Raw genomic sequence first — 24850 nt, 5'->3', positions numbered from 1 at the left:
AAATATTAAAATGAATATTATATGTGTTGTGTTAGAAAGTTATGTTGTACTAATTTTCTTAAGTAGTGTGTTAAATCTAGTTTTAGGTTATAACATAATGTTAAAATAGAAACTATGCTACGTAAGATACTTTTATAATTAGAGTATTAATGATTTGGACAATTTGAATTAGGACAATATGAGATAATAGAAACAAAGAGTTACAGACGTCTGGGTAACTTCTTCTGGGCAGCATAAGCCTGAAAAAGGACACACATTAACAGAGGGTTAACCCTTAAAAACAATAGCCTGTTGCATATTCATACCCCTCATACATGATGCATAAATTCCATTCAAACCCAGGATTCTGTCTGATTAATGTCAGCTTCTTCCTCTGAATCCTGACGGCGTCTTCATGGCTGAGCAGGCAGGAAGAAGTTCGTTTCTTCTGATAAGAGAGCAATAAATTCTCTTTCTCTGAAATATTTAGGTGTCCTGTGGCCGCTATCTCGTTGCGAGTCCTTTCTTTAAAAAAAGTATCTCACATAGCATAGTTTTTATTTTAATATTATGTTATACCCTAAAACTAGATTTAACACACTACTTATGAAAATTAATACAGCATAACTTTCTGACACAACACATATAATATTAATTTTAATATTTGCGAAAAGACAATCATAAAACACGCATTTTTCCGACGGGAGGACTGGGCTCCCCCAGTTATTCCCTGTGCAGCCGGTACTCCCCCTTCCCCTCAGAGCTCTCCCGCGCTGAGGGGCCGCTGCCGCTTCCCGCCCTTCGCGCCAGCCCTCAGCGGCCGCTGGGAGCTGGGGCCGCCCCGCCCGCCCTTTTATCGGAGCCATGGAGAAGGAAAACCGCTTTAAATTGTTCATGCCGCCGCGCCTGAGCGCTGGGCAGGTGTCTGCGGGCAGATCCCAGGTGAGCGCTCGGCCGCGGGGCCGCTGAAGGCGGCCCATACCACACACCCCCCCGGCCGACCCCTCGGGCTGTGCTGCTCTGGAGGCCGCGGCTGAGGAGGGGACGGGGGGAAAGCGCAGGGCCCTTCCCCGGGGACACGGGGACAGTGCTGGGCCCGGGAAGTGCCCCGGCAGGGCCCCGAGCTGGAGCACACGCACACCTGCCCCTTGCCCCGGGCTGGAGCACACACACACCTGCCCCTTGTCCCAGCAGAGCCGGAGCACACACACACACCTGCCCCTGCATAGGCCGGGACGGCTCCTGCACTGGACTCATTTCTGTGCGTATGCCTAGAGTGGCACATGCACAGACATCTTCGGTTTGAATTTCAAAGACTTTTGTTGTTGTGTTCTCTCAAAACTGAAGGGAATCATCTTCTGGAGCATCTGCTCTGTGCTGTAAGTCCACGTTTGCTGTGGGTAATTCAGCCCAGAGAGTGAGCAGGACTCTATCACTGGCCGGGGTCTGTGTACAAATCACCAATGGGACGGAACTGCTGAGGAACTGCCTTGAGTTGTTTTATTTTCCAGCATCAGTCTCATTACGTGGTTATGACAATGGGAAGATGCCAGCAGCTCACATCCCAGGCGGCAGACAAAGAACATAATGTGACAACTTACTTTAAAAGTTTTTTGACCAATCACACAAAGCAAAAGCATATTGACAGCAGTTCTATCCAACCACTTTAAGCACAGGTACCTTTGGTTAAAACAATGCTTGCCTTTTTTGAATACAATACCTGCTTGTGAGCCTTGAAACACAATGCACAGAGCTCCATTATTAAGCTTAGAACTTCCTAATACCTTGCTAGATAAACTTTTCTGTAGCTTAGGTAGTTATTCTAGCCAAGCATTAATACACAGACCATTGTTCTATTTGTCCTTACTTTTCTACTTTTTGCATAATTTTTCTGCTGACCTATCTCATGGCTGCTGCTTGGCTCTGATCACAGTTCTGCTGTCTCTGAGGCCTGCCTTTTGCAGCTTTCCCAAACCCCTCTGATTTTATGGATTCCCACAGGCCCCACTTAGATGCTCGCACTGGCATTGGTGTCTTGGTCTCACCAGATCAGGTGTGCAGTGAAAATGTTCTGTCCCCACACTGAGTTATGAGAATTCAACAAGTTATTTTTTCATGTCGAAGCTCCTTATGAAATATGTTGAGATTCAAACAGGATATTCTGACATCAGATGAGTTAGCTGTTTACAGGATGAACTTCTGTGACTTCAAAAACTTGTAAAAGGGTATTTTCATATTGAAACATAATCAGATGTGGTTTAGAAGTGCCCTTGGAAGTAAAGCAAAAAAGAAATATCAACTACTGAAGTCTTCAGAAAAGTAATTTTTCTCCTTGAGTCCTTTGCCATGCACCAGTGCCCAGACAGGCAGGAGCTGCTGAGTTCCCTGCATTGAAAGCTCCCCTTTGGCCACAGTCTGTAAATCAAACTGCAGGACACCAACAGTTTGATCAACCACTGGGAAGTAAGAAGTGAGTTCCAAAGCCATTACCAATCCCTTGGGCTTTGAAAATTGTAGGCAGCTGTTTAATTAATGACACATTCTATTTTCACATCATCTGTAGGGATTTTTTCTGGCTTTTATAATTCTTCTTTGCAAATCTACTATTAAGGAACTAATTTTTAAATTTGTGCAGAGTATTAACAGACGCTCAGTTGATGAATTTAAGCTGCCCTTCGATGTGTCGAGCCGTGGCGAAATCACTGATTCAGGTACGATTGGAATATTTGCCATGCACCTTTTTAGATTTTTATATATTGTCAAGTTTTAATTTTCATGAGTAGTCTCACAGTTTCATATCTGTAACTGTTAAATACAGTTTCACTGTTACTTTTTTTAGAAATACATTGATCAAAATCTCTTCATGTTTCAGATACAATTTCACAGCAAGTGAAACTTTGCTCTGAAGTAGATGAAGAGGTCAGCTAAGTATCAACTCTGCACATCTAATTCCTTGGGGTCTTTTGAATTTGTTCCCAAACAGCGCCTAAAGCATTATTCAGTAGATATTTCAGGGCTAAAGGAAGTAATCAGAAGGAAATAATGTTTTCTGTCTCCTGTTTTAAGCTGAATCACTTTAGAGGAGATATTTGTGATTTAGTGAACATGCCTGGAAATTAATCTTTAAAAATTAAGGTGATTGCAATATTGTTGTTGTTTTTTTCTTTGTTTGAAGTGTCTGCAAAGTCTATGAGCTTTAATTAGAGTAAGATTTAAACACTTAACTATCCTTGTGGAACTGCCTCTGAATACTCTGTTGAGGGGCAGAAGGGTTGAAGTCAGAGTATTATTTGGAAAACCGAAATGGATTGTCCCAATTGCCTGGTCTGGCTTTATTTTATCTGTAAAACAATTAATTCAGTGGTTTCCTCAAGCACTGGATTCCTTTCACAGTGTATTTACCAGCACATCTCTGCTTTAGCACAACTCAGTACAGCTCATTTTTTTTGCAATAGCTTCTGTACTTTGCAGCTACAAAACACTGTTTGCTACCACAAAATAAAACACATTTCTTGTGCTCTCCCTGCTGATTTTCATATCCCTGACAACTTTTTAGACTTATTTAATCCTAAGCTATTAAAGTACCATCAGGACTGTAACAAAACTGTGGTGCAGCCAGTACAAGGATGTTGTTTGGGGCTGTTGTAAGTGAACCAAAGGGCCCTTGGGGCTCCTGTGTTGCTCTCCCTGCTTCAACCACTGGCCCAGCACTGCTTGTAGGACACTTTCAAGGTGTTCTAAGGGCACAAGGGTGGTGCTTTTCCTTCTTGCTCCATGTGTGAGCAGAGAACTGCTGGGACACTTGGATATTTATAAATCCCTGGGTCCAGATGGGGTCCATGCCAGGGTGATGAGGGAGCTGGCAGATGAGCTTGCCAAGCCTCTCTCCATCATTTATCAGGAGTTGTGGCTCACTGGTGAGGTTCCAGATGATTGGACACTGGCCAGTGTGACACCCATGTACAGAAAAGGTAGGAAGGAGGATCCTGGTAATTCCAGGCCAGTCAGCCTGGCCTCAGTGCCAGGTGAGATAATGGAGCAGTTCACACTGAGTGCTATCACACAGCACTCCCAGCATGGCCAGGCTATCAGACCCAGCCAGCAGGGCTTTACCAAGGGTGGGTCATGTCTGACCAACCTGGGCTCCTTCTGTGAGCAGGTGACCACCTGGTGTGTGCAGGAAAGGCTGTGGTTGTTGTGTATCTGGGCTCCAGCAAGGCCTTTGGCACTGTCTCTCACAGCACGCTCCTGGAGAAGCTGCAGCCACGGCTGGGACAGGAGCACTCTGTGCTGGGCTCAGAACTGGCTGCATGGCCGGGTCAGAGAGTGATGGTGAATGGTGCTGCATCCAGCTGGCAGCCAGGCACCAGTGCTGTCCCTCAGGGCTGTACTGGGACCAGTTCTGTTTAATATTTTTATAGATGACATGGATGAGGGCATTGAGTCCTTCATCAGTAAATTTGCAGAGGACACTAAGCTGGGAGCTTGTGTTGATCTATTGGAAGGAAGGAGGGCTCTGCAGAGAGACTTAGATCAGTTGGATGGATGGGCAGAGTCCAGCAGCATGAAGTTTAATCAGTCCAAGTGCTGAGTTCCACATTTTGACCACAGAAGTCCCCTACAACGTTCCAGGCTGGGGACAGTGTGGCTGCATAGTGCTCATGCAGAAAGGGCCCTGGGGGTGCTGGTGACAGCCGGCTGAACATGAGCCAGCAGTGTGCCCTGGTGGCCAGGAAGGCCAATGGCATCCTGGCCTGGATCAGGAATGGTGTGGCCAGCAGGAGCAGGGAGCTCATTCTGCCCCTGTATGGGCACTGCAGAGGCTGCACCTTGAGTGCTGTGTCCGGTTCTGGGCCCTCAGCTTAGGGAGGACGTTGAGATGCTGGAGCACATCCAGAGGAGGGCAACAAGGCTGGTGAGGGGTTTGGAACACAAGCCCTGTGAGGAACATTTGTAGGAGCTGGGGCTGTTTAGCCTGGAGAAGAGGAGGCTCAGGGGTGACCTTATGGCTCTCTACAGCTTCCTGCAGGGAGGTTGGAGCCAGGTGGGGTCGGTCTCTTCCACTGGGCAGCACTGATAGAACCAGAGGACACAGTCTCAAGCTACAGCAGGGAAGGGATAGGTTGGATACTAGGGAAAAAATTTTCACTAAAAGAATAATGAAGCACTGGAATGCTCTTCCCAGGGAGGTGGTAGAATCTCCATCTCTGTATGTGTTTAAAAAAGCCTGGACATTTCACTTGGTGCTGCAGTTGAGGTGTCAGGGCATAGGTTGGACTCGATGATCTGAGAGGTCTCTTCCAGCCTCATTATTCTGTGATTCTGTGATTCTCTGTGTGTCCATGGCAATATCACAGGTACTCTTGGATAAAGTCTCTGAAGCTGCTTTTACTTAACTCAGCAGTATCTGTCAGAAGGAGAGGACAGAAATGTGTGAAGAACCTGCTAGAAGGAATTTTGGCTTCACTGATAATTCTGGCAAAACTTTTATTGATTTTGGTGGACTGCAGTTATCCGTGTCTTTAAGCCCATCTATTTGGAGATGTCTGAAGGGGGTTTGGGATATTTCATTGTATTTGTATCTTCTATGTGCCCTGTAATGCCTTTTCATACATACACAGAGGATGCACAAAGATTTAAACTTGGGCTCCTGATCATGTAAAAGCTTATATCACCATCTGTGGAAAAAATATTACTCTTGTGATGTTTCTAAGAGATAAATACATTATCTACAACAGTATTAATTAGATATTATATACTATTAATTAGATAGTATTTGAGATTAACTTGTGGAACCTGTTTTAATAGAATCCAGAAACAACGAATGAATTGTTCTCAAAACTCTACAAAGAGGCTGAGAAGATCAAGCAGTGGAAACTGACTGTGGAAACTGAACTAAACCAGAAAGAAAGAAAACTCCAAGAGAATAGAAAGATTATTGAAGCACAGAAGAAAGCCATTCAAGAGCTGCAGGCCAGTATTGTATAGTGTACATTGAATAGATGAAGTTCAGTGCTTCCTGATTCAGTATGACACTATTATTGATACAGTTAAATATTAAAGACTGTTGCAGTTTGGTTTGTGCCTTGAGAAAATGATTATTTTGAGAAGTTGCAGGCACCTGTCCTGTGTGAGGGTGTGTATGAAGAATATACCTGTGTCTCATTTGCTGGTAAATTATTGTTCATTAATTATTGCATCTTTCATGCAAAAGATGACTCAGCATGTAATACCAGATAAAACAGACTTCTGTCTACTGATGCCCCAAATGACTTTTTCATGAGGGATTTGAGAAGTTCAAGTGCATTTCTAATATATTTTTCAATAACAGTGTCTTTTTGCATTTGTTCCCTATGAAATCAGTTTGAAAATGAGAAACTCCATTTGAAACTGGAAGATGAGATATGTGAAAATAAAGATCTCTTGAAAGAGTAAGTAATAGAACCAAGGATATATTTTTGTGGTGGAAATAATCAGTTTCCATGTGGGCAGTTTTATGTAGCTGTTAAATTTTGAAGGTCATTTCCATTGCTACTCTTTAGGTGCACAAAGCACTGTGCACTCCTGTGCAAACATGATATTTTTCCCTCCTTTAGAGCTGCTGCTTCAAGGCATCTGTGTAATCTGCTCAAGGAAACCTGCACTCGCTTTGCAGAGAAGACCAGCAAATGTAAATGCTTTTTTAGCTTTTATTTATCAGAGTAAATGTACTTCTAGCTTGCTCTAAATTCACAAACAGAAGCAAGAAGAAGAAATTTCTCATGCTGTTCAGAAAAGTTCTCCAGTTGAGATCAACTGGATGTGGCTCTCAGAATGAGAAGTGAATTTTAAGTGGCTCACAAAATTGGAAGTGAAGCCCCAGGTCTAACAGACTTGTGGTTTGTAGTGCTAAATGCAGAGGGCTTTAGAAGGCAGTGAGATTGCTTGCTGCAAGGTTGCCAGCCTGGGAGCTCTTTGGGTGCCCAAACAGTGCTCCAGGTTTGAGGCAGTGCCCACAGCCCCGACTGGCACTGGAGCCACTGCAGGGCAGGGCAGGGCTCCCCAAGGCTGCTCAGCCCATTGAAGCTTTGCAGCCCCAGCCACACTCTGGGAATATATTCAGACATAGGAAGTGACACTTCATGCCTGGTTTTAGGCAGTAGAATCTACTCTGAATTCCCAGCACTCTGGAACAAATTTCCAGAGCTGACATTTCCTGTTTTCAGCCATCACACATTTATGGGGAAAAAAGGTCTGAACCCCAAAGTATAATGAGTAACTGGAATTCTTCTCATGAAACGGAACAAGCCAAGACAGTTGGACAACTGAATGAAGTTTAAATTCCTGAGGTTTTAAAATATGTTCTTGATTGGAAATCCTACTTTATATGCAATTTAGAATCGTTATTATAATAATTAGAATTTTACTAACTTGATCCTGGATACTTAAATGTCTGTTTCTTTTTAGCCTTAATTCTAGAAACACTTGTATATAGATGTATTGTTCTTTTTTGATAGCTGTTTCTGTTACTGTTCTCTTTTTAATTGTTTTCTTAGGAAAAAATAGTATCAATTACAAAAGTGAAAGGAAAGAAGGAAAATATGGACCTGGAGTGTTGTTGCAATTTTATAATGACAGCTCTGTGGTTATAGGTATCTGCTGATAGGAAGAAATTCAGTGCTAAACCCTGGATTACAGTTTATAAATACTAACAGGACTGATACATTATTATTCAACAGCATTAATACTATAATAATTAATATGGTCACATAAACTGATCTAGAATTACACTTTTCACAGAAAAAAAATATCTTAGGAAGGAAATTTAAAAGCTGAGCTTGCTCAATGTTTCAATGAAATACACATTTTCCCTAGATTCTGTAACTTTCGGCAGCATGTTTCATAATGACTTATTTAATAAGAATGGAGCTGAGAATTCCGTTTTGAATTCATTTTGCTGATTAAGTATAATGACTTGGGCAGCTGGCATTCTTGTTCAAAAGAAAAACTTTCTCATATGTTCTTGCTTTGATAGATGAACAGGAAAAGGAAGCAACAATACAATTGTATGAGGAACTTCACAGCAACATAGAAGTAAGTGAGCAAGCTTGATGAAAGGAATGTGAGTTATGTGAGCTGAGTTCCATGTTTATGTTGGGATACTGTTTGTATCCATACTGTGTGGGTATCATGTCATGTGTGATGCAGGAAGTTGGGTTTTCAATGCCTTTTCAAGAATTATTTTTGTGTTCTATCAAACACATTCAATGGAGAAGGTGCAGCAGTGTGTGGGATGTAGATCCTGTGATCTGGGTGATGTGTGCTTAGTGCTGGGTCACTGCCACAGCTTCTGGCTTCTCTTTGGGCTCTGTTTCACCTCCCTGCTGGTTCCTCAGAATGGCTGAGGGGGGCAGCAGCCCTGGAGAAGTTCCAGGGTTTCCAGTATTGAACTTCAAATATTAAATTTTGTTTTTAGAGAATGACGGTGGCATTTGAAGAGCTTCGTGTGCAAGCAGAGAACGACAGATTGGAAATGAGTTTCAAATGTGAGAATTCTGTTTATTGAGTTTATACAGCTGGCTCAGTTTTGTACTTCATAGCTTGTGTTACACATGCAGTGTCAGGGCAGAGAAATATGAAGGGCTGGAATGGTGAGCAGCTCACACTGAGACACTGGGACCCTTCTTTTATTCCTGCTGCCTTTGGTCACTGCCTGGCCCTTTCTGTTGCTGTTCCACTGGGCCAAAGCTGGAACTTTATTTCTCAAACAGTCACTCAAAATTGAAGTTTTGTCTGTGAAGTACAGTCTAGAGATCAATACTTACTTCCCATAGTTTGTTTATTTAAATGACAATGCACTAGTGTATAGCTACAGAAACTTTAGCTAAATGCTCTCTCTCTGTATGTATAGTCTGGTATGTTCCTGTTTCATTTTCACATGCTCTTTTCTGTTTGTATTTTGATTATAAAATCAAACATTGCCTCAACAATTACTCTTGGGAAACAAATGGTACAGCTGTACAATTCCAAGCAGTCTTAAAGTGGAAGTTGTATTGAACTTGGAGTATATTTCAGCTAGAATGTTAACTATGGATGTTACTGTATCTCCAAAGTAAAAGAAGAAGCAAAAAAAGTGGACAAGTTTGAGAAAGAATGCAAACTGGAAGTCAGTCAAAAGGAAAAGCAGGTTTGCTCATTTTACCATCTAAGATGTAGAGCTTTATTTGTGCCTAAAGGGGCAATGCAAGAGCCAAGAAGTGTTTCTGGGTATTAGTAAAAAAGACAAAATAACATCTGAAGCTGCATTTAAGTCAAATTCTGCTAAGTTTAGTGGTGTTTCAGTACCTTTAGTCTCCTGGAATTTATGGTTTGATTTTGAATTGGAGAATTTTTTTGTTTATAGTTATGTGACTTGATCAATATTTGGCTAAGATTATATCTAGACAAATATTATCTATCTGTCTGTCTTTCTGTCTATCTATCTATCTATCTATCTATCTATCTATCTATCTATCTCTGTCTGTCTGTCTATCTATCTGTCTAATCTAACTTGAATGACAGCAAAATGGCTGCTTATTATACCTGGGTACAAATGAAAATTAATATCTGTCCCTTTTCCAGACTTAATGATGATATTTCTTGCATTTTTCTAGATTTCAGCTCTTACCATACAGAGAGATGAAAAAGATGATGTCATAAAAGACATCGAGGCTCAGCTGCAGACGTCACAAAATAAGATTGCTGACTTAATGGAAGCAAAATGTAAGAGTTCTGCCTGCTGTGTTTAAATGTAATTGTTTATAGAATTTCAATGTAGTTGTTTATGAATCTTTATTTATTATCTGTAATTGTTTATAGAAGCATAGGAAACAGGGCCATGATAGTCTTATTCTGTTGCTGGTTGGCAGCAGAGTTTTGGGACTTTGAAGGCCTTATTTTTGTTTGGAGCAGGAGCTGCTCATGTGGGAGCAGGACTGGCAGGGCAGTTTTTAGGGTGAGTCAAGCATTGAGAGCTTTTGAAAATTGCAAGGGGAAAATATGTTGCTTCAGTTTTGCAAATGTACAGTCAGGCAGATGTCACTGAGGAAACTTACTTTTCAGAACTTGATTTTCAATATTTTTAAGCCATTTATATTAAAATTTTATATATTATTTCATAGTAGATGATATTAGTACCATTGGTCTTTGTTACATTCTTTAAATGTATGTAATTTTCCATTTTTAGCAGTATTTTTTAGTAAATATCCTATTTTTTAAAATATAAACATCTTTTTTTGTTTAGTACATAATGAAGAAATGTTAAAGGAATCCCAGGTCAGTAAAGAACATTTGAGAGCAGAGCTGGAAGAGGCTAAAATTTCATTGCAAAAGGCAGAGGTACCCCTTGTTTATAGTTTTACAGTAGAAATAGACTGGATGAGTATTTGCATAAGTAATTATGGATACTTTAGACATGAAACAGCTGTAGCTGTTTGTTGCAAAACATGTTTAGAAACGATATCATGTCTTGAAGGTTGCTCAGAAGAACTTGGAAACTGAATTCCAGACTACAGTGAAAACTTTAATTCAGGTCACTGGAGAAAAGGAAGAGCAGGAGGAAGAATGTAAAAAAATGAAGGCTTTGCTTGAAGCCCTGACAGAGGAGTTTGAGACTTCTGTTGCCAATTTGAAAAGCTTGCTGCAAGAAAAGCAAAATAGGTAAATGAATGAGTTTAAATTCCAAGAGCGATCTTACAGGTTGCAGTCTATGACAAAACCAAGAACAGTTGGAAATGAAGCTGAAATTTGGAGGTTTTTTCCCCACAGTGGTCTAAATGCAGAGAGTTTAATGTAATTTTTTTTGTTTGTGATAGTTGATACTGTATAAAAAGTAAATTTTTGCCCCCTCCAATTTTCACAATTCTCTCTTTAAGAAATACAGATTTCTGTAGGTATATATTTGTTTACTTTTATGTCTACTGTTCTGAGGTTGTACAAGTGAAATTTGATGTGTGTTGCAGGCAGATCTATCAGCTGCCTGTTGAAAGGTAAATGTTCTTAAAGTGCTTGTGCTAAGACTTTGTCTTATTGTCCTGTAAGTTTCAAATGCAGTGCTTTGTACTCTACATTTGGGGTTTTTAATTTACCATTTTCTTAGATTAAAGAAAGCTGAAGATGATTCAAAGCTACTTACCTTGGAGCTCCAGAATAAATCTGCTGAACTGGGTAAGGCTTGTGGAAAGGCAGAAAATGAGCTGGGCAGTAATAAAAATGTTTTCTGCTGTTGTCTGGAAATGGACTGTCTCTGGTAGTTGGAGAAATGATTTTACAGTACTGTACCTGTCAGGAATGCCTGGATTTATTTTTACTCAGCTGATCCCTTTTCTTTGGGGCTCATTGGTGCTGGCAGCAGCCACAGGGCAGTGCTGTGCACAGCTCCAATATTCAGACCATTCATGCATGAATTCCTCTGGAGGTAATTTTGGTTTGCAGCTCAGAGCAGCAGCACTGCAGGTGCCAGGAGTGACTTCTGCAGCAGAGATAAAACCTCCCATGGAGGTTTCTGTGACCCTGCCCATGCTGGAAGTGGAATGATGCTGGCAGGGGTTGTCTTTAAATATCATCAATTTGATATCCTGTGGTTTCTAGGGATGTGCTCCTTAGTCCCCAGGGTAAGAGCTCTGTCTTGCTGTTGAGAACTTGCAAAAAATACCAGAATTGTGGATGTGCACATAGAAACCATCTGGAAGTTAGTAACAACTAGTTTCCTTTCTCAGCATATCCATCTGATACCTTCAGCAGTTCAGATTTTTTTTCTGGAACAATGCAGGTGCATCAATACTTGGAGAATACTCTAGTCTTACAGTCCATGGTTTATTTGAAGCTATATTTGTGGAAAACATAATAGGCTCTAAATTTTATTTAGGATAAATATTTAGTTTCTCTTCAGATATAGATTTGCTAATGTCTGAATCATTTTTTCAAGTCTACATTTAGATTAAGTCATAAATTAGCTTTTCAGTTTCTTAACTTAATCCCACAAGTTTTGAGAACTGGGTATTGCAAAAGGGTAAATGTTTTATACTGCCTGCTAAATATGAAAAATCATTTATGTTCCGTTCATTTTACATTCCATGTGCTGTAGAAGAGATGACTAAAGTGAAATGTGATAAAGAAGTGCAACTTGAAGAGCTGTCAGAAACTCTGGTAAATGTTCATTTTATTAATCTCACGGCATTTGCTCTTCATATGAAATTCCTCTTGCTTTGTAAGTATCTTAAATGCCATAAATAAACTCCATCTAGTCAACCTTAACATTTCTACTAAACTTTCTCACACACAATTTCAGTGTTTTCTTTGAAGAACTTCTTTATTGCCTCCGTTTTTCTTGTCTCCTGTGCTTTTGGTTTTTCTTGTCTCCCATGTTTTTGGTTTTCCTTCTCAAGGTTTTTGGTTATTTCCTTCTTTGTTCATGCCCATTCAAATGCCACTCTCTCTGGATATAAAGTTTTCCCATTTTTTCTTCCTTCCAGGAAGGTAATTAGCTCTTGCCTCTGTGAACCCTGCTGTGCTGTGACACAGGCCCATTTTCTGTCACAGCAGTCTAAGCTATATGAAATACACTCTTAACAGAGGTTTATTTTCATTATGATTTTATATTTACAAGCCTAACAAGAATCCGTATCAACGAAAGTTAAGATAGTGTGAAATCACGTGTGCGTTATACTGTGTCTGCTTGTTGTTATAATCTGTGCATTGAGTGTTCTGAACTGAGTTTCACTCATTTTCTAAAATGGGTAAATTGGAGGACTTTTATTGAAGAAGAATCTTGAGGCTACTGTAGAAAATATGCAGAGAGAAAAAAATGTGGAGAGAGAAATGAAAATGCTCTCCAGATGAGAGAGGTCTGAAGCAGGGCCACAGTAACATGTTTTTAGAAATAGTTCAGTTACACATCATGACTTGGATACAAGTTTATACATAAGAAACAGCACCCAGAGCAGGGTCCCACCCTAATTGCGCAGCCCAGGTAATGAAACTCACAGCAGGGGACAGACATGAACAGCACTGGTGTCGCAGTTCACTGTCTCACACCACTTCCAGATCCCAGCAGAGACTGGAAAGATCCAATCTGGATAATCCATGGCATGGATGTTGTTGGGTTCTTCTGAAAGCCTTGTGCTCTTAGTTCATGTCTGATAACCTCCAGCAGTTGGAGTTTGCACATGGATACTGAAAACTCTTCCTTTCCATTTTGCAGAAAGAATTGCAGGATTTGAAAGCACAGCTGACATGTACAGCTGAGAAGGAACAAGATTATTTAAAGCAGCTTGTGACTCTGAAAACAGATCTTGAACAAGAGGTGTATGACCATTTTGAAAATATAATATTGAATTAGTTTTGGTGTCATATAGAAGTTGCTTTAATCTACAGTGAAATGAACTATGATTGTTTTCTAATGGAAGTTTTGAACCACATATATGCCATTAATTATATACTTATATTTCTAAATTCCACTTTCTCTATTTGTATGTATTCTATGGCATATGTAGTTGTTCCACATCTCTCTGACTTATTTAACAAGAAGAGAAAGTTTCTGAATTCATTGCTAATCTTGCTTTGAACTACATCACCTTCACTAACCATTATATTTATATAAAAGTTGACTCTGAGTTTCTTTCCTTCTTCTGTCACCTTTTTACATCTCTTTGACTCTTCTGCAAAGCTTATATTTGTAGATAAAGGCCTGGACATTTTTTCAGCATGGAATAACACTTGATAATGGGTAAGTTTAATTTAAAAGGAGATTTCAAAATGCATCTTCTTATTCTTCTTGGGCATTTGATTTAAATTAGGTTAAAGAATGAACAGCTAACAGTGTATCTCAGTAAGCTTTCACTAGAGAAAGAACAAACAGCACAAGAGAAAAATGCTGTGGCTGCAGAACTCCAGAAGCTGCAAGAACAACAAGAGGCAAGTTGTAAACTTCCAGCTTTCTTGAAAGGACAACATTCAATTTGACAAATTACTCAGTTTCACAAATTAGATGATGAGCTGCAACATGACTTGGTTCTGTAGAGTACCTGAGCTATTTTTTGTATTTGAATTGGAAAGGAAGTGTATTTACACTTCTGAACAAGGCAGGTCAGTGTGCTCTGGATGTGTTTGAATTTTTTAAGAAGTCACTTTGAATTTTATTTCTTTGCTGACACAGAGGTCTTTATTTAGGATAGTAAGAAAGAAGAAGAAAATACAAAGCAGTTAGTTGAAAACCTAGAAGAGGCAAATAGCCAGCTAAGGCAAGTAAAAACAAATAATAATAACTGATATTGTTAAAGGAAGTAGACTCAGTTTGTTCTGTTCAAATGCTACTTTCTGGGATTTTTTGATTAATGTTTTTCTAGATTACATAGCTAAACAGAAACTATTCAGAATTGCTGTTGGCCAAGTACAAATTGTCTCAGATTAGAAATACCAATTGCTGCAGGAACAATGTTTGCCATCATTTTGTATTACACGGTAGGAGCTGTCTTGTTTTGCATTAGACATCTCAGGTGTGAAGGAAATTCAAATGGAACCTGAAGGTTATGGATTAAATGTGACAAGGCAAAACTGGATCAGAGTTACTCTCTGTATCCTCCCCAGTTCAACAGACAGGCAGCTCCCATGTTTCACAGCTGCATTGCAATAGTCCAGGTCAGGATGTATTTTCCTTGGGTTCCTGGAACATCTTTTCCTACTTAAAAGAAGTATGGACAGTTCACATATTGACTTACTGGGCATGTTGCTGCATTTTAAGAACATTTTCATTGAGCAGGTTATGAAGTTCCCATCAACATTAGCAGCTCTTTTTAGAAAATAAAATATGGGTTTATTAGAAGTACTGAAAATAAGTTAAAGGCAATAAGGAAGTATTTACTAATGCTTGTTAATTTGACACTTAGAAATGAACTGGAGTCTTTGAAGGAGAAAATGGCAAAGACAGGTGAAGAGATGAAAAGTACACTGGATGAAAGAGAAGAAAATGTATGTCATGTGTCAGGAAGCTATCTTACAGAACCTGTAGGACAGCATTCAATGTAAAATCTTTGTTGGGGTTTTTCTGCAAAGCTCTGCCTGGGGGATGTGATCTCTGCCAGAGGTTTCTTCTTTCCCAGCTGCTGCCAGCTGTGCCCTTGTGTGTCCACATGTGAGCCCTGGTATTTCAAAAGACAAGCACAGTCACTGGGATGTTCACTCTGTGCTGGAAGTTTAATATTAAAGATTCATTTGTTTGTTTTCAGGCAAACAGAGAACCTGCTTTTCTGTTTTTTCATATACCCACTCAGTGATGGATGGGCTCTGGATTAGCTTTTTATATGTAGTGTGAGTTTGAGCTTAAATAGATTCAAACATTTTTACTTTTCTTTCTATTGGTTCAAAGCAACCTGGGGTTTTTAGCAAATTTCAAAATTTCATTGTAAAAGTCAAAGATTTACAATTGTCATTTCAGGTTAAGAGTATTGAAAATGAAAGTTGAAGAGAGGAAAAGCCATTGAAGATTCTAGAGAATAATTGGGAAAATTCATTTTTTTCATGGATGTAGGGAACTTCATACAAGTGCATTTATTAAATTGTGAAGATACTGGGTTTTTTTTCTTCTTCTTTCTTAACTCTATTACCACTAAGGAACTGGTTCACTGCCATTAATTAACATCTTGTGGTACTTTATGGCTAAAACTCTGATTATTCTAACATGGCAGCTGGTGTTTCAGTCCCATTGGAACAAACCAGATTGGTGCAAGGGCAGGTTCAAGAACATCTACAGGAATTGCTCACATAGGGAGTCATTTGTAGAACTTACTAATTCATGTCTGAAACATCTCTTTCAGATGAATAATTTAAAGAAACAGATGGAAAATAAAACCAAATGCATTGAAGAGTTGCAGCAGGAGGTGTGTAGAGATTTTAAATGTCACAAATACATAAATACATTATAGTTTGGGTTGCTTTTCAGCAGGTTTGTGTCTGCTGTGATGTCTTTAGATACACCTATGTAATTTAAAAATTCTCCTTTCTTATCCTAACCCTGAGCAAACTAGGGAGTCATCTTAGGGATCACTTAATTTGTTAAATGAGCCTTAATTTGAAAAAAGCAATTACAAAAATAATATCTTTAATAAACTTCTACTCTTTTTCATTTAGTGCATAGTGTTATTTATGTACTTGCAATGAGTATCTCAGTTACCACTAGTAGAAAAGAATTCTGCACTGGCACAAACTGTAGTAACTTCACTGTAAAAATAAATAACTTGTGGTTTTGGTCATGAACATCTTCACACCTTCTGTCAGCAGCATCTTAGTTTTAATTCCCATTCTGCACCTCATTTGTTATTCCCTGCTGCTGCTCAGGAGGAGCCTTTCTTAAGGCCATGAAGAAATAGTAATTATCACAGAAATTAGCTGAACATTCATTTGTTTGAAGAATTGTTCTGGAACCTGAGCTGCACAACAGCTGAGAGGTATTTGCCCGATGAAAGCTGGAACTTCTTGATGCAGTTAAACCATAACATAATTCTATTAATTTATTATGGTACAGTGCTTGTTTTGTTTAATTTCAACAGAATAAGGTGCTGAAAAAGAAAATTACTGCAGAAAGCAAGAAAAGCAATACTTATGAAGGGAAGGTAGGTTTAAATAATATCATGTAGAAGACGAGGTGAGTGTTTTTAAGTCCCTCTGTAAATAATGATAATACTTATTAAATACATTCTGAACTGGTTTTTGGATCTGGGATACAGACTTTGCAGGAATGAGCTCATAGTTTTTAGAAGATGCTTCCATTTTTAATCATTGGGCACTGACTATTGGACATTTAAGAGATGGATTCACATTGCAATTAATGGTGTTTCCAATCTGTTCCTTTTTTTTTTTTTTCTTTTGTTGATAGTGGACTGAACAGGGTTCAGCAACCTCATTGTAACAGAAAAGCATTTAAAAGACATATATATATATGTGTATATATATATATCTATCTTTTTAGGCTGTTCTTTAAATGTGTTCTGCAGTGGCAATCCCTCTGATGGGAATATTGTGTCCAGCTTTGGGTACTGCACTTGAAGAAAAGTGGACTTTTTTGAGGATATTCATATGATAAACTTAAAAGGAAAAACTGTAATCAAAATGCACAGCTGGGAAGAAAATGTACCATAAAACCTGTGAAAATCTTATATAGATTTACAAGAGAGAGAATAAAATCTCCATCTGCATTTGTTTTTTTCTGAGGCGTTCAGAGCATTTAGGGTGACTGCTTAGGGCAGTCTTCCCCATTGCGCTGTTGCCATTCTTTCTTTGAGTATTTTCTAACTCACCTCAAGCCAAAGTTCAACTCTTTATTAAAAAAACCTGAACTTTTAAATAGGAAACACTTTAATCATATACCTGAAAAGTAACAGTGTTTGTGCTCAAAAATAAGAGGTAAGAAAAAATCATTAACATAGTAATTCCTAAACAAATAACAGCAGCAATTCTGCATTCTCCAAAGGTGAATAAATTGCAGTTAGAGATGGAAAATATGAACAAGCAACATAAGGAAGAAGTTGACATGTATCAAAAAGACATAGAAACAAGAAAAGTAAATGAAAATAAACTTCATGAAGAGGTGAGAGGTGTTAATTTTTACTGCAATTTATTTTTTTTTTAATTTAAAATGTTTTTATGAAGCTTTTATGGCAAGAGTTCTTGCTCTTACATTGCAGACATAAATGGAACTTGTTGTGAATCCCTGTGAGCAAAGCTTTAGTACATTAGGTGCTTAGATTGAAGTATTTGAATATGTCTTTGAAAATGAGAACTCCATTAAGACTTCTTTCTTTCAAGATATAGGTCAAAGAAATTCCACCCTTGGTATAAAGTCAGCATAGTTAAATTAGATTATAACTTCTCCCATATTAGTATTTTTCTGCCCACACTTTTTTTTATGGCAATGCTAAGAAATGTTAGGGCAGAGGGCTTGAAATGGCCTTTTCGTTTGCAGAGAGCTTGCCTGCCATGGCTGTACCTTTGATCTTGCCCATTTTAACAATCTCCGGAAAAGATCTGGGATTTGAAAGGGGTCTTAAAAGCAAATAAACCCCAAGTGAGACTGCAAACTTTGTACCTACAGGAGGAAGAAGAAATTAAGATTTAAAAGAAATATATTGTTATATTGATGAATGAAATGCAATTTATTACTAACAGGTAGAAAAGATGAGGTTGCTTTGTGATGAAACTGCAATGATACAGAGAGAAACTGATGCCAGATGTCAGCACAAGATAACTGAGATGGTGGCACTGATGGAAAAGCACAAGGTCAGAGATTTTCCTGCTTGCTGTGGTTTGCAATGGGTGATACCATGTCAATACCATGTTTATAACTTGTGACACCACGTTAATGACCTTTCAAAAGCACAAACAGGCCTGAGTCTGGGAAAAGGAAGCTGAACACATGCTGCACTTTGCATCATCTAAAATCAAATTCATTTGAAGATTATGAACACATTCCTATGGGCAGATAAATTCCATTCATCTAAACTTCTGGGATTTTTAGATTTTTTTTTTTCAATTCAGGCTTCCTTTGATACCATGTGAATGCAATATTTTTCAGTATCAGTTTGGCCTCTTTCTCAGAGGTTACATAGTGACTGTCAGCAGTTTAGCCTGACACATTTTAGTTTACCTTTCTATTCCTCATTTTGCAATATCTTTAGCAGATACATTAATAGAGATGGCACAGCTGGCTCTTAATGCTGAGCAGATATTGCTGCACAGAAATAAAGCACTCTCTGCCAGTCCACAAAATAATACTTGAATTGAGCATTTCCTGTTTTACAGTTTCTGCAGAAGCATCAATGAATCTTTTCTTTCTAAATCTTAAGGGCCTGGTTTGAAAAAAATGATGTTTTAAGACTCTGTAATTGTAACATTTAGTCACATGTTTTGAGTTTGTTGTTGGTTTGGTTTTTTTAACACAGAATGAATATGATAAAATGATTGAAGAAAAAGATGCAGAGTTAAAAGTATATAAAATGAAACAGCAAAAGCAGTTCTCATCAGAAAGAGCACTGGTAAGGAGCACTTTGCAATGGTCAATAATTCAGTGAAGGGGCTTGTGTCCCTGTGTAGGGGTTTTATACTGGCTAAGTGCAGGCATACACACAAAAAAACATTCAGTCATTTTTCTCTGCTAGAGTTGAGCAGAGGAGGGGAAAGAAAAATTCAAGGACTGAGTTCAGATAAGGATTAGGGGAAAAACACTTTGAGGGTAAAGCAGATTGAAACTTAAATAGTATAAAATAATTATTATTAATAGAATTAAAAGTGAGTAATGAGAATTAAAATAAACTTTAAAACACCTTTTTTCCCAATCCCTCTCTCTTGCCCACCAACCACACACAGATCAGACTGAAGAGTGATCTTCAGTCACTCTTTGACTTCTAAAATCTTTTTTCAGTTTGCTTAGAGAGTTTCTTTTCCTGCTGTGCTCTGGGGTCTTTCCCACCAGAGACATTCTCTGGGAACTCTTCCAGTGTGCTTTTAATTTTTACCAGTAGCAGTCCCATCCAACCCGCTGCAACAGATCTTATTCTGGGCACTAAAAACTCCAAATGTTTCTGAAAATAAATTGGAGTGGCAGTGTGTTTGTGTCTGCTCCTCCAGATAGTGTGTCATGTTCTGACTCCCCACTTTGAATAGGAAACTTTTGTTTTAAATATTTAGATTGTGCCCTCTCACCCCTGCTCTCTCAAGGGTTTTAAGGTATTACCTTGAACACTTCTGATCAAGTACCTGTTTCTTACAGTGCTTCAGTCTTTGTTAAACAAGCTAAAGCAAAGCTTCAAGTACAGGGCTGAAAAGCACATAGAATTATCTTGTGTATCTAATGAGTGTCCCTGTTAATTACTGTCTCACCTGGGACTGTTTTCCTTTTCCTGGGCTGTGCAGAGTTAACCCTGTCCTTTATTTAATGGTTTGTAGGAAAATGAGCTGTCATGTTTGAAACGGGAACTGTCCTCCCTTAAGGAACAACTGAAAGCAGAAATGGAAGAAAAGGTGGAGTTTTTTATTCCCTGAGCACTGGGGGTGAGAGGTGTGGCCTGGGCTTGTGCTGTGGGAGAAGTTGGATAAGAAATGAAACTGAACAGAAAAACAGTGACTTTGGAATGCTGGGGTTGTGCCAAATCTGGTCATAGATTTGTGTGAACTTTTAACAGTCTGTGATTATAGATTATATATAAATAAACAAACAACAAAACAAAACTCTCCTTTATTTTAGTTAATTTTAACTAGCTAAAGCAAAAAAGTTCCCTAAACTGTAGGGTTTTTTAGTGACTTTTGAATGCTGAGGTTGTACCAAACCTGGTCATATTTTTGTGTGAACTTTGTAACAGTCTGTGATTATAGACTGTGCTCTGTAATGGCAGCAAGAAGGTTTTTAACAACTGAATTCAAATAAATATTTTCTTGCTGTCGCATAACTCTTTTGTAGGAGAATCTTGTAAAAGAGCACTCTGGCACTATGATTGCTGAAAGTGAAAAGAAGCACAAGGTAACTTTAACTTTTTTATTGCTTTTAGAATTTTGTAGTATTTATATGTGTACAATCAATTGCAGTGCCATGATAATTTATTTGCATTCAGCAAAAGACACTGGAATGCTTTTGACTTCAAACTTTTTAAATTATAGAAAATACAAACTTATGTTCCTGACTTCTAAACCTTGTTTAGATCTATACAGTGAATCTATTCATGTAAAAAATAGAAACTCTCCAAATTATATTCCTGAAATAAAAAAGATAAAAATAAAAAATATGTTCTTCCAAACAGGAAGCCCCTTGGGCAGTCCAACATTGATATTTTATAACTCCTAACAGTGAATTTTTCTTGTTGCATTTTTCTGCCTGTATTTCTTACTTCTCTGTAGATGATTTTTTTCCCCCCTGGGATAAGAAGGGATTTTAAAGGGTCACACCATCCCATGGAGATATTAGACAGCAGAGTCTGGAAGGGCTCCCAGTGTGTAATTTTTGTTGCTCAGTTGTTGATTTTTTAATGTCTCTAGAATTGTTTTACTTAGTCTTACAAATGTCCATTTGTAAAGGCACTTTTCCTCTATGGAAGAGAAAAAAGCTGATACAGCTGTAAAAATGGTCAAAGTATCAAAGTAGTCCTGATGGCAGAACTCACCCTTCTTCCTGTCAGGAGTTCACTTGAGGTTCTCACATTGGAACAATGGAATCCAGCACCATTTTGATGTTATCTGTCTAAAAAAGGACTGCACTGGACCATTCAATGCTTCTCTGTTTAACTTCTAATGAAAAAACTATTTTAAGTAACACCAATCTTGATGTAGCTATCAATCTTTCTCTGGAAGCCTTTTCCTGCAGTTTTGTTTGTTCCTATTTTCTTTGATGTTTGATAGAGTCCAACGTAGTGGCTACAGTTCAGAATAACCTGAATTTCTGCAGATAAGCATGGAGAACTTAAATACAATGTGCCATGAAACTCAGCTCTTCCATAGCTTCCCCTTCATTCTCCTCATTTGGCAACAAAAATAGTATAAAAAATGATATTTCCACCCCACCCCACTTTGTTTGGGTATTTGCTCCACGTTTGGATGGAAAGATCAGAGTTCCACCATTTCTGTCAGGTGAATTCTTGGACATTTACACTGTAAACTGAGTCCTGAGTTTGGCTTTAGATTCCATACTTACCCCATAAAATATAATCTAAAAAGAGAAACATTTTCTTTCCCAGACATGTGTTATAAAGACTCCTCCAGTGGATAAAATGCAGAGTGGAAGAAGCACAAACCTGCCTGCAGGGCAGAGCAGCAGGAAAAAGCAGAAAGTGCTTGTGCAGCTGGACACTGAGTCAGACAGCTCTGAGCACACTGAGCTCCTGGTAAGAGCCAGAGAACAAATCGTGTGCTGAGCAGCTCTTTGTGCTCACTGCTGGGGCTGAGAATGGAAATAAAGAGTTTGGGCTTCCACATTCCAGCCAATATTTATGTGTATATTTTTAATTTATTGGTTCTTCCTGGAATTGTAGTTGTATGTACATAATTAACATTCTTTTTATTCAACTGTTTTGCGTCATAATGACATCTTTTCTTTTTCATAATTTAATATCCTTAGGCGGAAAGAAAAAGTACTTTTAATATAGTGTGACTAAGTAACTTTTAATTTAACTTTCAACTTTTAATTAATTAGAGCATAGTCTCGGAAGAAGAAATGTTTAAAAATTTGTACAAAGATTATCCACAAGCATCACAATTACATTCCACAGCACCAAAAAAGGTATGTTAGCCTTTCCTAAGATTAAACCAAGCAGTTAATCAGATTGTTTACAGAAACGAAAGGATGGCTTTATTTTCCTTCCCAGAGCCCAGCTCCATGCAGTGTGAAATCTCCAGGCTCTGCTCTGAAACTCAAAACCATGAGGAGAATGCGCCAGGTGGGCTGGACTGTGCTCTCCAAAATGGACAGGAAAAGGAAAATTAAAGATGCTGTAAAGCTCTTTGCTTAAAATGCAGAAATGCCCAGTGCCCTGGCATTGCTTACAGGGTTGTTTTTCTCTCAGAGTTGGTGCTTTGTTGCGTTTTTCTGTCATACTCAGTGTTAATACTATGTTCATTCCTTTACACATATAAACTTTATAGATCCATAACTGCAACCCCTGCAGAGCATCTTCCACCTTTCCTCCCTTGTGCTGCAAAATGTTGGGACACAAATTAGCCAATTTTAAATTTGGAAATAAATAGAACTACATAGAAAGTTGTTTCAAAGCTGTTTCTGGCATTAGAAATTCTGCTTTTAAAGAACTTCTGTTCTTTTAAATTTACTCTGTTTTTCTTAACACATAAATACTTAGTGGCAGAAATGTAGCTGTTAAATGTATGTACTTTTACCTGAAGTCTTTTTGCTTTTTCCTGCACCTGTCTTTTTAGACTGTTTGCTTTTCAGTATGTTAAAATGATTTTGAAACTTCTAAAATTTCAGTAGAATTACTTGTATTTAAAAAGATTTCAGCTTCACAAGGAGTAAAATAAACACGTTATAAGATTGTGAAAACAATGTTAAGATGCCAATAAATTGCTTATCTGAAATATAAAGTGTGGGACTATTTGTTGTTGCTTTAAATATTTGAACACAGACAGAAATCACCCACCAGCCTTCCTAGGGACCAGCAGAAGTGCAAGGATAGATTAGAACATCTATTTCTGTATTAATCCTTGATTAATCTTGGTTTCACAACAATGACAAACACTACTTCAGAGCCTAGACATAACAGGAAAACTACAAGTACATCTTAAAATACACTGAAAGATCAAAAATCCCAAATGCAGCTGAAGTGGGAAGCAAGACATATTTGTTTTATTCTGTTTGTGTAGTCTTAGGGATAGGCCAGTAGTTTGGGTTCCCTATGTTGAGCTGTTGAACAGTGATGTAAATGAGATTTGTTATTGTATGTAGCTAACAAATATTGTGCAAAGACCTGGAAGAATATGCTGTGCTTTCCCCATGAGCACCTGAAAGTGAAAAATTGAAGTTTGTACTGACCACTTCTAGACTCAAACAGTAACTAATCAATTAGAGCCTTGGTAATTTTAGGGACATGAATCCATGGTATATCACATAATTCTCCTGATCCTGTGAGTGTGTCCTGTGAGGTGCTGTGTCAATCACCTGAAAAAGGACAAAAATATTGCCAGCAACACTGCAGAAAGCTTGCAGGAAATGCAAACAGCAGGGGAGGGTGTAAAATCACATCTGCCCGTGTCTGTGCGTGATTTCATTAATGGATGAGGGTGCCCTGCTTGTGGCCATGGCAGCAGTGCACGGCTCCATCTCTCCTGTCTCTCTCTCTGGCCTCAGGCCCAGTTCCCTGGAGCACCCATGGGGGAAAATCCAGGGAGTGAGAGAGACAAAGGGCCCAAACTCCTGGGCTCAGGCACAGACAGGTCTATGGGGGAAGGAAAAGCTGTGCAAGGAAGCAAAGCCAGGAATTCATTCCCTGCTTCCCACGGGCAGGTGAGTGTTCGTCCGTGCCCAGGTGAGCAGGGCTCCAGCCCAGGCAATGGTGACCTGGGGACACAAATGCCATCACTGCCAGCATCCCCCCCTTTCTGCTCCTTCCCCCTCTTTCCAGACTGATCCTTCTTCCACACGCTCTGGGAATGCCCTGGGCTCGAGTCAGGGTCCCTGTCCCAGCTGTGTCTCTGCCCCTTTCTGCTGCTCCCCCAGCCCTTCACTGCCAGGGCAGGATGAGGAACAGGAAAGGCCTCGGCTCTGGGCAGGAACAAAAACCTCCTGGAACCTTCCCTCTGTTTCCAGGCCAAACCCAAGCCCTGCCCCAGAGAAGCCCCTGGGAAGGAAGTTCAGCCTCCCCAGCCCAAAGCAGCGCCCAGAGCCCATCCCAGCCCCAGGCACTTCCTTACCCAGAGCGTCTCCTCTAGGGCAGGGATGCCCCAGCGAGCACCAGGCCGGTGGCGATTGCAGCTCAGGGGAAAACAGGCGGGAGGGGATCCGTGCTGGGAGTTCCAGTGGTGCTTTATGGGCCAGCACACCCAAGGGCTCCAGGCACAGAGAACCAAGAACAAAGCAGAATCCAGGGTTTTATATGGGACAAGGGAGGTGGAGCTTTGGTGCTGCCATGGTATTTTCTGAAAAATCCCTTTGCCAGGAGTTTTCTCCTGAGAGGCTGAGAAGCCTCAGAGGAAAAGAAAAACAATAATTATCTGCTGCTGTGGAATGCAACAGGTGCATCTTTGACTGGTCCATGTTGGTTGTTTCTAATTAATGGCCAATCACAGTTGGCTGGCTCTGACTCTTTGAGAGTCACGAGCTGTTGTTATCATTCTTTTCTATTCCTTGCTGGCCTTCTGATGAAATCCT

General features: G+C 39.3%; 1 protein-coding gene across 1 annotated transcript; it reads left to right on the top strand.

Annotated features, from left to right (window-relative positions):
- The first annotated feature begins 843 nt into the window (after positions 1 to 843).
- On the top strand, positions 844 to 22878 carry LOC132080771 (synaptonemal complex protein 1-like). Its single transcript, XM_059484054.1, is given in 31 exon segments — positions 844 to 940; positions 2604 to 2690; positions 2852 to 2898; positions 5788 to 5952; positions 6343 to 6410; positions 6576 to 6649; positions 7994 to 8052; positions 8435 to 8504; positions 9072 to 9145; positions 9612 to 9720; positions 10241 to 10335; positions 10472 to 10656; positions 11096 to 11163; positions 12083 to 12163; positions 12749 to 12817; positions 12820 to 12842; positions 13199 to 13302; positions 13794 to 13911; positions 14167 to 14237; positions 14883 to 14964; positions 15431 to 15491; positions 15808 to 15872; positions 16542 to 16604; positions 17462 to 17578; positions 18157 to 18267; positions 18930 to 19022; positions 19933 to 20007; positions 20444 to 20503; positions 21711 to 21857; positions 22166 to 22252; positions 22338 to 22878. Coding segments are annotated over 31 exon segments (2769 nt in total). The 3' UTR covers positions 22482 to 22878.
- Positions 22879 to 24850: the final 1972 nt, after the last annotated feature.

Source organism: Ammospiza nelsoni, chromosome 17 (assembly GCF_027579445.1).
Source record: "Ammospiza nelsoni isolate bAmmNel1 chromosome 17, bAmmNel1.pri, whole genome shotgun sequence".
NCBI lineage: Eukaryota > Metazoa > Chordata > Aves > Passeriformes > Passerellidae > Ammospiza > Ammospiza nelsoni.
The sequence above is the reverse complement of the archived record's forward strand: the minus strand, read 5'-3'. Positions and strand labels throughout refer to the sequence as shown.